Here is an 18,720-nt window from a genome sequence, read left to right as displayed (position 1 = left end):
TTGTTAGTCAGGGCTCAAAGTGCATTGACATTTAAAAAATGCATGGCAATTACTATTGGTTAGTTGAAAATAGTAATAACAAACAGCTGAAAATTGTGTTCATTTACAGAAGCACCATAGTGAAATAAACTAATGTAATGTAAACTAAGTGTAACAACAGCTAAGGCAGCAACCTACCTCACTACAGTGAAATAAAGCACAGGCTCGTATGGGGGAGGCGGAGAGGAAGAAGGGGGGAGGGGGGTGTGAAGGCAAGATTGCGGGTTGTGCATTGCCTACCGTGAGAGTTTAAGATGTTTTTATTCATTTATTTTTTTACCAGAAGAATACGTCATTGAGATCAAACATCTCTTCAAGTGACCTGGCCAAGACAGGCAGAAGTAGCCTTCAGTCACACATAGCATACACACGAAACATAAAAAAAAATAAAACAACTGAAACAGTCTTCAGGGGGGAGGGGGGATATCAATATTGCAAGACGTTTCGGGAGGCTCAAGGAGAGGAGTTATATTGTTTGAGCAAGAAAGTGTAAAGACATTTCGGGAGGCTCAAAGAGGAGTGTAATATTACATTTTAGCAACAAAGTGTAGTCTTTTGGTGGACTCTATAGACATGTTTTCGTTGTGTTATAGGGACGCTGCCTCTTTACGATCACTTGTGAGACTTGTGTGTTGATAAGCCGGTAGGCGCACGTTTGAATTTAACGATTTTTATATGATAAAATGAACAGTACAGTGAATTGGCCTTCATCACAGAGGTGTAATGGAATACTCAAATTTACAGAACCTCAATTACATCTGTATCACACCTGGATCCATTACAGTCTTCTCTAACATGATAATTAACCGTCGTTATACAACAATTTAATAATCTCTAAATAATTAAATAATAAGTAAATGAATACATTTCGTTTTCCATAGGCTGGCGAGACCGATGGATCTGGAAACGCAACGCATAAAAATACAAATCAACGGCAGATGTACATTTAACCAGAATAAGAAGATGTTTTGCAATACAGCCAATAATGAGAGTGTAAACGGTCCCCCCCCCCCCCCCCCCCCCCCTCCATCCCCACAGCATTTGTAAGCCTTTTACTGGTCTGGTCCCTCTCCGGGGGGTCCGTCCTCCACGGTGAGCCGTAGATGCTCTCCCATTGGGTGCTCCTGGGTCTCCAGGGCCTGCCGGAGCTTCTCCCAGAACAGGCCTGGGTGTGTGTCTGCGCGGGACCAGCTCAGGTAGGTTTGTCTCTTCAGGAGCCTCCTCATGCGGTAGTACGGAGACAGCTGCTGCATGGGAATGTCCTCCAGGAACACCAGGATCAGCACGTCCTTCTGCTCGTCAAACAGACGGAAGCTGGGAAATGGAAACAGGGAGAGTTGTTTTTTCATGTATGTGAGCTGTTAAACCTTCAGGGGAAGGCTGGCCTGGGCTCATGCCCCTATGAAGACCTCATTGTGCCTCTGGGCACCCACTCTCACCCAGCACCGCACCAACCATACCTAGCATCCACATGGTTGTATTGGTCCTTGAGTAGAAATACTTTCTTACCATACTCAAGTATTCCTTCTGAGCATCTGTACTTTCCTTAATTGTTTTTGACTCTTTTTTTTTTGTTATAGATCGTTTAGCCCCCTGAATTGTGGTTATTTTCCATTACACACGTGTTGGGGTTAATTGGGGGCCCTGCTCAAACAAGTTAAATGCAGGACTCTTTGCACAGACAGCAACGTATTGTTTTGGTCACTTGTCCCATCCTTGACCTGTATCATTGCCATACCATCTGTATCCTTTAAAAAGTTTGTACATGCCCAGTTGCCCATATGGTAAACACCCTTAACATTATCAATGTCATAGTAATAAATGTTACCCTGTTGCCCTATATTCCTTTGACTTAATGGAGGTGAGTGCTGTAGCAGGGAGCATGTTTCCACTGTTGAACTGGACTGCTAGTGTAATAGAGTGACAGATGCCTGTGACGTCGCTACTGAGGCCTTAAAGCTGGTGTAAATAGGATTTGAGAGTCTTAAAGAGAGCAACACCTTTCTCCACCAAAAGTGTTGCATTTGAAGTACCAGTGATTCATAGCCAATATGGATTCCCCAAACCAGCCACGGCAAAGATACCCCAATTGGTCAGAAATAAGCCGTGAGTGGCCTAAACCACTCCCTATGCATGTTAACTGGGGCGATGGATGCATGTAAACTTGGGGTTCTTACCTGGCTATCTGGATCTCTCTGGAGCACCATTCACTCTCCAGGTAATTGCGACTGACCACACAGATGGTTTTCCAGCTGCCATAGATTGCGTCTGTAATGTTTTCCATGATTGGTTTGCCTGAAAAGCATTGGTTATTTACAATGCGCCATTATACATTAGTATTATATTATAATTATACATTGTCTAAACACTGATATAATAAATATAGCTTTTCCAGCCATGTGGGTCCATTCTCGCAGTAGCCAAACAGATGTTAGTTGCTCAAGATCAGGTAGGCTAAGTCAGTTAGCTCAGATCCAGCAGAGCAATTGTTTTTTCAGAGCTTCTTGGGTGAGACAGCACAGAGCCTTGGCCAGAAACCAACAACTGTTATGGGCGGAGTTACGCCATGCTTCCTCAAGCAACAAGATTGGTTGAAACAAATTAATCTATAGAAATTGAAACACACCGTTCTTGATCTCGTCTTCCATCAGACTTACGATATAAATAAAAAGCCTGACCACACTTCTGTTCTGTAAACATTTTACTTCTGGAGTAAAAAACACAGATTTAAAATATTAGGGAGCTTCCATTTATTTGATATTATAAGTATTTATTTGACATGGTCTATAGTCTAAATACTAAACTGAGATTTTCTTGCTTTGACAATGAGTTTAAAATATAGTTTTATTATTGGTTTGCATGTAAATAATGCAAAATGTCTTGTTTAAATTATTTATATTTTAACATATCATAATATTCTGTGAATCTAAGAGATTTATTTTGAATGTGTTCCAACTAACCATTTCTTATAGGTTTCTGCTTTCTAGTTTTATATTGCATGTATGTAAGTTCTTGCCCAATTATCTGTGTATAGGTCACAAGTTTGCGAGAATGATTCATAAAATATAAAACCTACCAACAAACTTAGCAAATGCAGAAGTTGTCACTGTTGGTACAAAAAATTAGGATTATCTTTCATTTGAAACTGCTCCTGCATTGAACTCAATGAGAAGGAACACAAATAGGTCAAATGCACCATGTCAGAAAGGGGTCAAACCCAATTTAATAATCTATGAGTAGTGCTAAATCTGTTCAAATTTAACACCCTGTTAAGCGCCACATTTGATTGTTTATATTGGACATACAGAAGAGTGTGAGTGAGCAGAATATCAGTGGGCATTAGACAAAATGCAAAGACCCACAATCCTCCAGTTGGACAGGTAACTTCACAGACCACTCCTACTCTCACAGGGCGAAAAACGGCATCAAGTCAGGAATTAGATTTTTAAGTGGATAAATGGGATTGGGAGAGGCAAGAATTTAAAGATGAAGAATGGTAGGAAAAGAAGTGGGAGGAGGGATGGTAGGGTTGGGATAGGGTTCTTTTGAGTTGTTATTTGATTTGTGGTTAGTCAGTTAACCTGTCCACCAATGCCACCAATGCAATTTGCTGATCCTCCCTACATTGTTATACCATTTTTAATTCATCAGTTTTGTTAATGGGGTTTAATTTACTCAAACATAATAGATCTTTTTGTTTATCAAATGGTTATAAGTTACAGGAAAATTTATTGATTTCTGAATAATGTAACATTGCCTTTACTGTACACAGAGCAATCATGCTTATTGTTGTCACCCACCCAAGGCTAATTACTCAACCAGGAAAAATCCTCCTACCATGTTCATGAGCATATCTATTAGCATATCCGCTGGCATGTACGATATATGAAATAGTGTAGGCTAGCATGTATGCTAATGGAGGTGCAGAGGATGTTCAGGATAGGGCTCCTCACCTGGCTGGAAGTCTCGGTGGTGCAGACACAGTCTCCAGCCCTGCTCGTCCTCCAGCTTGGGCAGCAGCTCCCCCAGCACCCAGCCCTCGTCGTTTGCGTTGTAGGAGACGAAGGCGTCGTATTGATAAGCACGCTTGTCCTTGTGCTTGGAGTTGTAGAGGAACGCCAGCATGAGGTAGTACGCGTAGACCAGATGCCATTGCAGGAAATGTTGGGTGAAGGACACTGCCATGGTCATGATGACCGCGCATGCCGTTGAAACATAACAGATGAAGCCTGTGTCGACTGTACAAGAACCAATGTCAATCTCCAAGAGTTTTCTTCCTTTGAGGTTTGGAGGCCAGTTGCATTCAAAGTTGTACGCATCATACACTTGTGTTTGCTTGTTGATGGTTACCCATTGGAGGAACCATGCGTTGTCACAGTTACAGGTGAAGCTATTACCCTGCATATCCAGGTATTCAAGTGCTGACAGAGACTGCATCACTGGCTCTCTAATCACAGAAAAGGCATTCTTCCTCACTTGCAAGAACTCCAGCTCTGTGAGGTTAGCACGGAGCAGAAAATCGAGAGACCTCAGGTTTATCTTTGAAATGTAAAGACTTTTAAGTTTATGAATTGGGGAAAATAAATTGTCTGGAAGGTCTGTGAAATCATTTGCGCTCAAATAAAGCTTATTCAAATTAGGAGTATAGTTGAAGGTGAGTGGGTGCAGGGATGTAAGTTGCATACTTCTGATATTGAGTACCGACAGATTTGTCAGGCCTTTCAGAAAGTTTTGAGGGAGGGCGCTCTTAAGTCGCCTGTGTTGAGCTGAAATAAGCAATGTATCCAGTTGTGAAAGCTCAGCAAATGGTGGATAATCAATACGCTTTTCCGATGTATATTTAAGGTGATTGGTCATCAAATTCAATGTCTTCAAAGCTTTCAAGTCACTAAAAGTACCGTTGTTAATTTTTGTTATTTCATTTGATTCAAGATTAAGATATTTAAGATTGGACAGTCCATTAAAATTTCCCTTACTAAGTTCTTTTAATTTATTTCCATGTAATGACAGATATTTGAGGGAATTCAAAGCTTTAAATTCTCCCTGATCTATATGAATGAGTTGATTTTCAAACAAATTAAGCACTTGGAGTTTTGGTATGTTTTTTTTGAAGGCACCGTTTAATTGATAAATGTTGCTGTTTTGCAAGCTTAAGGTCGTTAAACTGACCAAATCTTTGAAAACACAGTCATTTAAAGTCCACAAATGATTGCCATTAAGCTGAAGAATACTGAGACGGGTCATATTGGCAAAATCATCACAGCCAAGAACAATGATGTTATTGAAGCTGAGATCCAGTTTTGAGATTTGAGTTTTCCTTACGGCATAGGGGACCGATGTGAGACGGTTAGACTTCAACTTTAAAATGTTAAGCTTCCTAAGAGATTGAAACGAATTGTCAGAGATGTCAGTTATCTCATTCGTCCCCAAGTCCAATATGTTAAGATTAGTACACAAGTGCAGCATGCCTGATCTAATAACTTTGATGCTGTTATTTCGGACATCAAGAGAGGTCAGCGATGGGATTTTGCAGGAAATATTGATGAGAACACTCATGTTGTTATTCATATGGTTTAACGTCAGATACATCAGTGAGGAGTTAAATGTCTCTAGAACTTCCTGCAGTCCTAAGGAGGAGTGAACCCCACTGATATCTAGTTTGGACACGCCACTAAGGTACGATGTGTCATTCACCTCCCAGACGATACTATTCTTAATACCCTTATCCTCAAGGTACAACCCTCTGAGGTTGGGAAAGATATCTGCAGTGAGGCTAAAGACCATGAGCTGATTTAGAGACAAATCAAGTGAAACAAGTTCTGTAGACGTATTTGACAGCTCCCATGAATGAAAATTGGAAATGTTGTTGGCTGGAATGTTCAGGGTTTGTAAATGTGGTGCATGTAGTAAGATTTTTGGTAAGTTGCACAGTTTGTTATGGCCTAGGCCCAAAAACCTAAGTTTGCTCAGAGACTTGAAAGAGGCCGGTGCTACTGTTAAGATGCTATTGAAATTCAGACGCAAGTCTGTGAGATTGACTAAGCCATCAAACATACCCTCCTCTAGCTTACAAAGCTTATTGCTGTTTAAATTCAACACCTCTAGATACATTTGAAACACAAAAGTTCCAGGTTCAATTATGGAGATAAAGTTGCGTTCCAGGTTTAAGCGCAACAGATTTGTTAAATTTTTCAAATCTGCATTATTTAGTTTAGAAATGTTGTTTTCAGAGAGGTCTATACTTGTGACGATTACTGGAATGTCGTTTGGAAATTCTTTGAAACTGTTCTTCTGACAGATGGCCTGTGTGTTCCTTGTGACCCTGCAGTCCTTCAGCACGTATCCAGCAGCTGAATAAATCAAACTGTTCAGATTCAAAAGGAAACATAATATTCCAAATGAACACAAACTAATTCCCCTTATTGGCATGGCCATTTCCGTTTTCATTCCAGCACACAAAGAACTTTCTTAATGTTGGTAATTTCCAAGGCAATGGATCTCCAGTCCTACCAAGTGGATCTTTGGTTACATTTGTCAATTTCTTTCAGTCCGAGGGATCCGAAAAATCTGTCAAACAGACACACAAAGTTACACAGACAGCGGTCATTACAATCTGCTTTTGATATTCTGGAATTAAAACATGTGTCTTATATCCAGGGTGCGATTTGCTGGTGGGGATGGTGGGGATTATCCCCCCCTCTGGTTTACACGTCCTACCCTCTGCTGAATTATTTTTATCCTCGGTGGGGATAAAAATTATCCCCCCCACCCAAAGTATTTTCATCATTACATCGTAATAATTAACAACCAAAATACATAGGGTCCGTCTTCATTTTGAAACATTTTAAAATGTTTCTCAAAATTATCCCCCCCTCTGGTTTTTTCACAAATCGCACCCTGCTTATATCCAACCCGGTTAGACTGGGTTCCCCCAGCCCATTCTGCCGGCGATTTGAATTCGCCCTGCAGAAGGGTCTTCAGAAGACCAATACAATTCTTTCTGCTTCCGATACGTTTTTACGAAAGCCAATCACCAAGCAGGCTTTTCCCTCTGGCACACTATTGGCTGGTTTAACACAATGATGACAGGGAAGCGACAGAAGGCAGCCAATTGTGCACAGAGTAATTGAACTAGGCCCGTCGATCACGCCTCTTGTGCTGAAGAAAATGACAGCAGCCTCCCCTGACCAACGAGCCTTAGTCCGGCAATAGCCAGATACCGGGTTGTAGCCAGGCTACAACCCGGTATCACACGGTCTATTGAATCTTGTCCCAGAGCATGATTTTCCGACTTGTTTCGTTCTACACTAAAATGTAAACCAATGCATTCTAAATGGGAGCGTTTCTCTGACTTTTTCGTGCTACACAGAACGAAATGTAAACCCATGCATTTTGAATGGGAGCGTTTCTCAGATGACAGAGAGAGAGAGAGAAAGAGAGAGAGAGAGAGAGAGAGAGAGAGAGAGAGAGAGAGAGAGAGAGAGAGAGAGAGGGGCTTCAGAAGGGGTGTGCGCAGACAGTACAGTGAACCCTCTAGTTATATATATATATATCAATATTTCCGATTTTTTAAGCAGACCTCCTCAAAAACTGAAACAAATTATTCCTGCTCCACAGAACAAAATGTAAACCAATGCATTTTGAATGGAAGTGTTTCTCAGACAATCTTCATTCTCCACAGAACGAAACGAGAGAGAGAGAGAGAGAGAGAGAGAGAGAGAGAGAGAGAGAGAGAGAGAGAGAGAGAGAGGAACATTTATCAAAACAAAAAATCATGAAACATATAAAAATATCTGGAATGAAAGAAAGGAACTCCCAAAACCCAGAGGGAAGAAACCTTGAGAAAGAATACCCTACAGGAGAGGGTTACCAATTCAAAGGACGGTTTGGAGTGCAAGGACATATAAGTAGTAGTATAGTATAGTATATACTATAGTATAAAACAATAGATAGATAGATAGTGTTAAAGATGCTTTAACCTTCCTTTATGTCAAAGGATCTGGGATGCATACAGTACGTTTCATAACCATGTGAAAGTATGGTTATAAAACGATACTTTCACATCGTTTTATAACCATGTGAAAGTATCGTTCTTTGGAAGGACTGGTCCATCTTGATCTGTCTACAAGCATGGAAACGTGTCACCTTTGAGCTAAATTTGCAGTTTACCATACATACTACTAATTTAGGGCACTTCTAGTTTTCTTGCTTTGGGCTGAATCAGAACAAATGTGTTACTGTTGTTCCTGCATCTTGGCTCGGTTGTCATGTAAACATAAGCCGTGCGCAAGGAAAGTGTTTCCTCGTCGGTCAAACGTTTTCAATGTATTGTTCTGGAGCTTTGGCGCACTCACAAAACACCTTGACAAAATACAGGAACACACCTATTCTTAAAACACATCGGTTCAACAACACCTCGGAAATAGAGTAAATTCTGCAGCTGCATGGGTGGTTCATTCACCGTCGCGAGTCCCTGGTTGATACCAGTGTTTCAACTGTGATCAGCACTTTTTTTTCGAAACCAATGTGTGGATGCATGTTCTATGTATTGCCCTGCGAGTTCCCTTGACTGTTAACAATCAACAAAATTCTAGTCATTGTTTGATGTTAATACAATAAACAAATCCAGGTACAAAATGAAGAAAAAAAATATTTTGTGTAATATTAATTATATATAATTGTTATATATAATTATTGGTGCTGTCAGTTTAACGCGTTATTAACGGCGTTAACGCAAGCCAATTTTAACAGTGTTCATTTTTTTATCGCGTGATTAAAGCTCTTTTTGGTTTGGCAAACATTGTAGTTTTTCCACCTGCAGTCTAGCAACAACTCGTCACGTTAGAAAAACTACCAACACCATACCGGTGGGGTATTCCACAAAGCCGGTTTTATCACATAACAGGGTAAGTTAACCCAGGGTTTGCGGTAACCCTAGGTTTTCCGTTCCAAAATGAAAACAGTATGTTAGTTACTATAGAAACATATGCTCTGAATCAAACCTGGCTGGAGCAGGTTTTGCGCAGGTTAAGTTTAGAACATATCTCGGTTTGGGGTATTTAAACCCGCGTTCACCGCAGATTTCATGTGTTCACAATGGCATGCCCTTTTGATGAGAGACCTGTTGATATTGGAGCGCAAATTATTTGTGCAATCCACCGGGAGCGATTAATAAGACCACGGCTCCTTGGCATATCCGGATGACTTTTTGCTGGAGAGATATAGATTCTCGCGCAAATCTTTAATATATTTGAATAGCCTTCTCATAGCCAACACTACCAATCGAGGACCTGGCCTCAGTTCACTCCAGACTATTTGCGTAGCCCTCCGTTTTTGGCAAATGTTTTATCTATAATGTTGGAGATGCTGAGCACATCTCAGTCCTTTCAGACGACCCATCCACGTCCGGACCAAGATTTTCAGACGCCTCCTATCATACAAAGAGCAATATTGGGTGAGTACTATGCCGAGAGGCGCTTACAACAGAAAGTATAAAATAGTCCTAACGGATTTACATCCACTGGAGAATGTTCGATCGTAGCCGGCGGCCGCATTACAAGCACTAATCCATCTTGATCTGTGAAGTTGATCAATTGTCACTTTTAGGTTTTCTACCCAGTTACCAAAAAAAAACCATTTGGAACATTTGCGCTGTGGCACGCACACGGTTTGCATGTGTTACTTCGAAGACAAACAAAATCGAAAATACAAGAAAAACAGAAAAACCTACATTCAACCAGTGGGGTACCCTCACATGGCCCCTGACTCTCTGAGGAGGTACCGCCAGGTACCCCCTCCGTTCCAGGGCGCCCTGAATTTATGTATATTGCCAGATCCAGTCTGCCGACTGTCGGCCTTATCACGATTGGCTTAAAAAAAGGGCTTATTTAAATGCTGGACTGACAAAATATACCAATACGATGGTGGGAAAAGCTTACCAGTTTCAATGTTTATATACTTCATTTTTACTTGATCCGCTGACCGCTTGGGAGCCATCGGAGTACATATTTTTTAGAAGAAAAGGGTTATGTGGTAGGAACGTTAAGAATGCTTAACTGGGATATTAATAGATTCATGGCTCAAATATTAAGGATCATGCTTTTGACATGTAACTAACGCATTTACGCGGTCAGCGATCCGCTGCCAGGCTTTGGTTCTCTGGGTTGCAGAGGCTTTAGCGTTCCCTTTTCTTGTGATAATGTCCTTCTCCTCGTCATAGCTCTCCAGGGTAACCTGGAGTTCCATTTCATTGAAATAAGCGGCCCGTTTCGCCATTTCGATCAGGGTTTACATGATCCATACATCACGTCTTTATAGGTTTGGCGTGGACGCGCACAACCCTGTGTTAACCAACCCTGTGTTGATTGAACTAATGCACAACCTGTGCGGTGGAACCGACAGCTCTGGTTTAGTTGGCACAGGGTCAATCAACCTAGAGTTCAGCGTTAACTCTGTGTTTGTTAAACCTCCGTTCGTGGAATACCCCACGGATCTAGCTACATCGGAAACAAAACAACAAGCACGCCGCACAAACTTGTTGGGGCAAGCAAGGATATGGAGCGGGTTAAAAACTCCTTGAGCGTGCGCGAGTATGTGTGCGTTTGTGTGTCACTCTGTTCGAGCCAGCGCGAGAATTCAATGTTGTCATTAGTTGTTACGTCTTTCTGACCAATCGCAGTTCAAGGCCCACCTGGGCTGTACCACTCCGGGAGGGGGCCGCTCAGTTACTCCCCTCAAGACAAAATCAACTTGGTTGCGACGTTGACAGTTTGTTGAGTGAGTGAGAGGTTGCGGGCGCACAGCTCAGGCTGCCGGACGGCGCTGCAAAGAACTTTCATAAACGCAATATTGTTATAACGCAGTAATGAGCCCGACAGCCCCGAAACGTTAACGGCCCACCGGGAATTCTCCCGACTCTCCCGATTACCACTCCGCCACCGTATGCGTGTGTGTGTGCGTGTGTGTGTGTGTGTGTATAGACGTTATTCGACAGCCGCGTAATGTGTATAGGCCTTCGTACGGTAGGAATATTCATACTGGTTTAAATAATAAATGTTATAGTATTTCCCATCTTTGCTGAGCAAGAGTTTTGTTTGCAAGTTCTGTGATTGAAACAAATAAAAGCCTGGGCTATTGACGTTTTACGGTAGGCCTACCACTGTCATGCACCTACCCGATGTCAAGTGGACCGGGTTGAATTCACCGCGGGTCTCTTATATCCATCTTACCAAATATATTTTATTACTGTCCTTCTCAACACTCACTGATCTCACTAAAAGGCTAGCATCACGAAATCAAGGGATATTTAGGCTACGTTTACATGATGACGGTCTAAACAGAAGACGCAAAAGTGGCGTTGCGTCTTCACTTTTTTAGATGAGCGTTTAGATGAGCGTTTTCGGGAGGAATCTGAGCAGAGTTTTGCGTCTTGGCAGTGTAGACGGAAACGCTACGGCGGAGCGTATTCAAGTTTTCCACTCTGGAGGGTGGTGTCAGTTTTTAGCGTTTTTAAGCCCCAAAAATGGCGTCACCGTCTAAACGAAAGGAACTTCCAATCAAATATTTTGTCGTTATTACCCACTAGCATCTTCGTATAAACGGGGGATTAGAATAGAACAAATGTGCGATTAATCGCGAGTTAACTATGACATTGATGCGATTAATCACGATTAAATAATTTAATCGCTTGACAGCACTAATATATATACATGATCTTCAACTGTTCTGATCTCTCCTCTCCAACGGTTTCTTATAATGATGATTATAATCATTATAAATCCTTTAAATTTTCATGACAAATTTGTCACATAATAGGTCAAACTAAACATAGGATTGAAATGTTATATATGTTCATTTTCCTTTTGCAGAAAAGTATGTTATTCTAGAGTTTTAACTATATTGTGGTGAAACAAAGCTTTTTGTGCAAACCAAAGTTTGATTAAGTTACATACCCAACAATCCAATTTCCGCAAAAACAAATGTTTCTCGATGTGGACTCCTTCCCGATGCGCATGGCAACTCACATAAGGTTGTTATTGCCAAAAGCTGGTTTGCAGTGGCTTTTTTGGTGTGATATGTTGGGTTATAAATGAGGAAGCAAAGGGGAGTAGTCAATTAAGTAAGAAAGGGGTAATAATCTAAAGGGAACTGACACTACATGTGGTTGTATATAGATGAGTGTCTATATGCAACCAGGATTCAACAAAATAACCTCATCATCCTTGAAGGTTAAACACATTGATGATAAACGGGCCCTGTTTGGGAATGTCCACAGGTTCAATAGTGGCCCCATGTTAACTTCCCACATGGATTTCATGCAGTATTCAAATTGGTGTTATAGGTAACTTATTCCCAAAACGTATTCCTGTGTGTTTACTTTAGAGTACAGGCTTCATTCTGATCCTGCTCTCTACCCAACCTGTGGGCAGTCCCTTATAGGGCCCGTTTTTTCTTTCGGAACTACAAAAAACAGCCAGTAAAGGTTTCAAATCCACATTAGTTGACTGGTCACTGTAGAAACGTGTTAAAATCCCCTTCTGAATGTGTCATCGCTGTACTTATTTCCCCAAAAAGTATAACCACAGCATCATGAGTTGCACAGTTGAAGCATGATGTACAGTTTGTCCTACATCAATTTATGTCTGCTATTTGGTCATTTGCTACATGGTAAATGAATGTACCCTTACTGTAAGTTAAGTTTAGTTTTTAAGTCATGGAATTATGTCATTATGTTGCTTAAAATAAATAAATAAAATGTCTATAATAAAACAGCAACAAATCTGAATAAACAGATTCATCTTCAATTTAATTGTGTTGCATTAAACTAATCCATAAAGGACATATGGATTCTACATTTGAATAAAATAAGTGGGGTGCCAACCCCCACCAAAAATACAACAACAACATTGTATTTATAATGAACAAATACTTCATACCATATATAGTTCACACTAGAAGACGCAAAGCTTCTATATATGTAGTAATTCTCTATTTATGGTTTCATAATGACTGAGTCACCGTTAAAACAAATGAGTTTCCTCTCTAATGCTGCTACTGTCTGTAATATGTTTCTATTTAGATTATTTATCAGGATATTTTGTTATGATTGTCCGAGTCTGGTTTTAACTAATGCTGGGCTTATACCAAAAGATTTTCACAGTCACAGACTAAAAACTGAAAGGGTAGCATGAGGGTTAGTCTCGTCCCACCCCTAGTCATGACATAACTTCTGTTGTGATTTGACACTATAATGAATAAAGACTGATTGATTGCTATAGCTGTCAATTTTAGTCCTTGCGTTCATAGTTAAATGCTTTATTTGTTAACTGCTATTAAGGAATATGACTCTCCTTTGTAGTATGCATGAGAGGAGATGCTGCGAGATTTGTGGACTTCTATGTAGTGTCTGCTGATAATGTAGTGGGCTGGTCTGGACAGAAAATGCCAGGGCTGAATTTTTGTCCCAGTCCACCCCTGTATTCATCTAAACCCCTGTGGCATGCCAAGCACAAAATAATAACCAACCACGACACATGAACCAAACAGGCAAACGGAGAGCATTACAATGGATTTGTGTGTGTGTGTGTGTGTGTGTTTACCTGCCCGACTGTGTGTGTGTGAGTAGGAAGCAGAAGGACAGAAGATTAATTGAAACCATAATAAAAAAGCAGAAGATAAAACAAGAAGGGTCCGTTCTATGTGGTCTAAACATTATATGGCCCAGTTGTTACCAGGATTCTGCTCATTCTTCTGCTTATTGTGTGAGATCACTTATTGTGTTCAGAGTTTTCATTGATTTCCTCAGTTTTTACCTGCAGGTGTGTTTAAATATCTCCCAGAACAAAGTGAGAAAGGAGAGGATTCACTATGAATTTAAGATCAGCAGCAAGAGGATTTCTAGTTTTCCTTCTGTCAGTACCAGGTTGGTTAATTTACATTGTGAACATTTAGTTCAATAACACGACAACCAAGCACCTGGAATGAGGAGAGAGTGAAACCACAGCATGTTGAAGATAGATTGATAATAAATAAAACATTATTAGTATCCCTCTAGAACGATGTGTTTGGTTAAACAGACCACTAACGTAGAGAACGCTCCACTTTATATATTTCAGTTATGGTTAATTAGTCATTGGAAAATACCACTTCACTGCAAGTTATAAACAGCCTCTTGTAGGGAAAGTACTGCACTGGTTTTGGATCACAATACACTGTGAATTATTTGAAAGAATATATCTGCATTTGATATTTTTGTCCCTTTACTTGTTGGTAGGCAAACCTGAACTATTTACAAGATCAAAAGGTTAATTTTTATTTTTTTGGAAAACATAGATGTTAAAAGCCACTGTTTTTCTCCCATGAATTACATGCATCATGATTTAGACATGGCATATCAATCTTCTGCTGAAATCTTGGAATTCTGATTCAGTGATATGGTAGACACATTCAGTGATATGGTAGACACATGACATCTTCTGTCCTCTCTCCTCTCTCCTTCTACCCTCTATTCTCCTTGTCTTCTCTCCTCTTTTGCTGCCTCCTCTCCTCTCCTTGACTTCTCTCCTCTATTTGTCTCCTTTCGTCTCCTCCTCCTTGACTCTACTCCTCTCTTTTCCTTGCCTCCAAGCATCAGTGATTGTTTGATCTCCACTGTGAAAGGTGTGGGGTTGTGAAGTAGTTAAACGTATATGGGTTACAGCGTTGGTATCCGCCCATTGGTTACCTGTGTAAGTTTTTGGGAGTCTGTCTGCGGGCAGCCTCCTTGGATCGCGTAGCCTAACCCGGATAAAGTGAAAAGTAAGATCCTTTTTGGCTTGGTGGTGGCACTGACGTATTGTACGTGCAACTTAGGACTCATGCGTTGGTTTCGGGTCCCTCGCCTGGCAGTGTCTTGGGTCCGCTAGAGGCGAGGCAACAAACATTTCTGTGAAGTCACAGAAGTCCTACCAAGGCCGCTGTTCCACTCCTTATCGGTTCGTCGCTGCGGTCCAGAGGGTCACTGTTGACCTCCGTAGGAGCTCTCGCCTAAGCAGCTGTAACTGGCGAGTGTAATTGTCCGACACCTTATCCATAGCCATATCCTGCTTAGTCCGCTCCCTGGCTGAAAGCAAAGCTGTGACAAAGCTGAGAGAACAGTGTATTGTACGTGAAACCCACGACTCACGCACTGTGCGACGCCCTGCCGAACAGTAGGCTGTGCTTCGTCGAGCTGAAGGCAGGTGAACATTGTTCCAGCTTGCCACCAATCCCGGATAGCCCAGCGCTTTGCTCGGAACTGGGTTGGCAGCAATTCCTCGTAGCTGCCTGGCTCCCGGCAAAACAGCAACAACTTCGTTCGCCATTGTCCAACGAGTTGTGGAGGTCGTGTTGGTGAAATAGCCTCATCCCTTCCATCCCCCATCCCTTCCCTTCCAGCATATAGAGCATGTCGTCCCATTTCCACGCTGCAGGGTATTTCCCTGCCCATAGCTTATATTACCAGTAAGCACGCTGAGGCACCGTATAATTTGTGTGCCGGGACGGCCAGGAAGTCCAGGTGATCACATTGGTACATCTGTTACCGCGTTCGCCGTAGTGCCATGCAGTCACAGTAAGCCAAAGCCTGCCCTCCCCCTCCATCCACGCGCTGCTATAAGCAGAGCTGTGTGGCCAAGTGGACTCCTCTCAGCAATATGGAAGGCACTTCAGGCCATCACTGTGTTGGTTGTACATTGCCATGCCCCTCGTGGATGGCCAAGGAAAATGTGTGTTATGTTTAGGCCACCAGCATGCAACGTTGGCCAGGGATACACCCCAGTCGTGTATGAGTTGTTTTATCATGCCGATACATACAAGGGAAGCCCGCTGCCATTTTTTCACATCAAACCGAGAAGGGTTACCTATTTTGGAAGGGCCAGAAAGAAAGATGGGGAGAGTTTCTAGGGGGCCAGGGGAGTACTCAAGAGCCTCTTTGTTCTCCCTCAGTGTTCCTAGGGCCCCAGTCTCTCTCAGCGTGGGTCCCTCTCCTCCTCCCAATCTTTTCTCTGACAGGGAGTATGATGTTCCTGAGGAGGAGGACTTGGATGTGGAGACAGTATTCTTTTCAGAGAGTGGGGAGTTTCCCAGTGATCAGCCTCCCTCAGCCAAATCATCCGGGCGAGAGCTGGCTCACCTGTTTGGGGAGATTGTTGGCAGGGCAACCAAGGCCCTGAACATCGTTCTACCCAAAAAACCGACAGCTGCGGCCTCCAGGTTCAAAGCTGAAGCAGAGGAAAGTCTCAGGTCAGCAGAGATCCCTCTCCTACCAGACTTGTTATGTCACCAGTTTACTTCACCATCATCCTACCATAGATGGTCAAGGCAGACTAAAGTGTTCTCCAACATGACCTCCCAAGCGCAGGGCTGCTGTCCGGCACTTCCAGCTGTGGACCAAGACCTGGCGCCACTCTTTCGCTTCCCAGGTTCATTGTTTGGGGGTCCCGCCTGTCTGAACAAAGACAGTCAGGCAATGGAGAGTCTGTTGGGTAAGGTGCACAGGTCTACGGCGATGCAAGCCCGTCAGGCTAATTCTGCGGCCATCCTGACTCTGTACACCCACCACCTCACTGGTCTCATGCAGAACCAGCCGGTGGATGCCTCTCTGGCAAGGGAGTTCCAGGCAGCCACGGTGTGCCTGGCTTCGGTGTCCAAGGAGCAGGGAGTGCCATCAGGCCGCTCGTTGGCTCAGCTCTGGGTGGTGAGACAACATCTGTGGCTGTCCCAGTCAAAGCTACAGCCAGCAGACTGTCTCCTCAGGGTGCCAGTGGAGCCGACATCCATGTTTGGGCCACAGGCCTCCTCCCTGCTGCATCGCCGTCGCTGTGCAGAGGTGTCAGAGTGCCTCGGCAGTCGAGGGAAGCGGGCAAGTCACCCAGGAGCGCCTGCACCTCGGGCGGCTTCTCGAACAGTAGCTCAGGCCTGGGGCCCGGGAGACCTTAGTAGGGATCGACCGATATGGATTTTTTAGGGCCGATACCGATATCGATATTTTTTCATCAGCCTTAGCTGCTAACCGATATGCCGATACCGACTTTATTGAGCCGATATTTGGAGCCGATAATACCCTGAAATCCAGAGTTCTCGCGAGAGCACAATTTGAATTTGCTCAGCAAGTCACTATGGGAACAAGTAATATACTCGTGTATATTCTGGGCCTCCCCTGGCCCAGAACATTAATCAATCACATCGATTTATCAATATAGGCGGACCAAAAGCGTTGCTGATTTACCGACCGGATACGGCAAGAGTCTTATCTATTGGTTAGCTCCACTGCAAAGCAAGCTCAACTCCAGGTCCTCGTCTGGATCCATCACCCCTTGCATTCTTCTGATATTTTCAAATGAATGCTTGGTGCGGCCCCTCGAGTTGGGCCATATTCACTACTCGTTGCCAGACCCTACAGTTTTCTATATGTGGGTCTGGATTTCCAGGCTAAGCCTCCCTCATAAAAATGACATTGTGCATTAAAAAGGTGTCATAAAAATGACACAATAATGATAACAAATGTTACAATGTCTCAATTTAAAAAAAACGAACATTTATTGAACTGTCTGTAAATCATGCTGAAGAAAATAATGAAAAAAAAAAAATATATATATATATATCGGTCGATACATGTAAAAAACGCAAATATCGGCCGGCCGATATATTGGTCGATCAATAGACCTTAGACACCGGTTCCAAGCACCCTGGGAGCATGGTGATTTCCCAAGAGGCGGTCGGTGGGGGCCATCTGGTAGCAGACTGGGGCCAACCAAATGCCCGCGTCGTTCGTGATGGTTTGCGGGCCAGCCAGCCCTGCCTCTAATCACAGCACAGGAGGGCTTGGCTGGCTCTGGTGGCGGACCCATGGGTGGTCTCTACCATGACTCAGGGGTACAGAGTGTCTTTACCACGTCGGCCGACAAACTACAAGCCCAGACTCTGCGAATGGAACTGTCTACCCTCTTAGAGAAGGGGGCAATCGGTGAGGTTGAGCACTCCGACCGCCAAGCGGGTTTCTTCTCTCGATATTTCCTCATCCCCAAGAAGGATGGGGGGATTTGCCCTATCTTAGACCTCAGGGGGCTCAACAAATACCTCCGCCGCCTAAGATGCAGGTTCTTGACGGTTCCGCGGGTTCGGCAGACCATCAAGGGAGGGGATTGGGGTTTCCTGAGATTTGCTTTCGAGGGTCGGATCTTCGAGTTTCAGGTCCTCCCGTTCGGAATGTCTCTAGCCCGTCGGACCTTTAGCAGGTGTATGGATGCAGTCCTCGCACCCTGAGGCAGCAGGGGCTCAGTATACTAAACCATTTGGACGATTGGCTGATCTGTGCAAACTCAGGGGAGCTATGTCGCCAACACGTGGCCCTGCTATTGACTCACATTCAGCGTCTGGGGTTGGGCCTCAATACCAAGAAGAGCAAACTGCAACCCTGCTGGGTAACGTATTTCCTCAGCATGGTGTTAGACTCCAGGAGGGCTATTGTTACCCTCTCTCAAGCGAGACAGCAGTCCTGTGCGGCCTGTCTCAGTCCCTTCACCCTCAGGGCTCAGAGGGACTGAAGGGTCTGCCTCAGTCTCATGGGCATTATGGCAGCAATGGTACAGACTCGGGCCCTTCTTCACATGCGCCCTGTTCAGAGGTGTCTCCTGAGTGTAGGCCTGTGTCCACAGAGCCCCG

At 43.3% G+C, this 18,720-nt stretch overlaps 1 protein-coding gene across 1 annotated transcript; it reads right to left on the bottom strand.

Annotated features, from left to right (window-relative positions):
• Nucleotides 1–1,091: 1,091 nt before the first annotated feature.
• Nucleotides 1,092–6,486, bottom strand: LOC307088792 (uncharacterized protein; the record flags this gene model as incomplete). Its single annotated transcript, XM_079754787.1, has 3 exons — nt 1,092–1,353; nt 2,217–2,334; nt 3,993–6,486. 3 exons carry the CDS (start codon nt 6,484–6,486, stop codon nt 1,092–1,094), a joined length of 2,874 nt encoding a protein of 957 aa, XP_079610913.1.
• Between the last annotated feature and the right edge of the window lie 12,234 nt (nt 6,487–18,720).

The sequence above is a fragment of the Pollachius pollachius genome (genome assembly GCF_949987615.1).
Source record: "Pollachius pollachius genome assembly, chromosome: 17".
NCBI lineage: Eukaryota > Metazoa > Chordata > Actinopteri > Gadiformes > Gadidae > Pollachius > Pollachius pollachius.
This window is presented reverse-complemented; position numbering and strand designations above follow the sequence as displayed.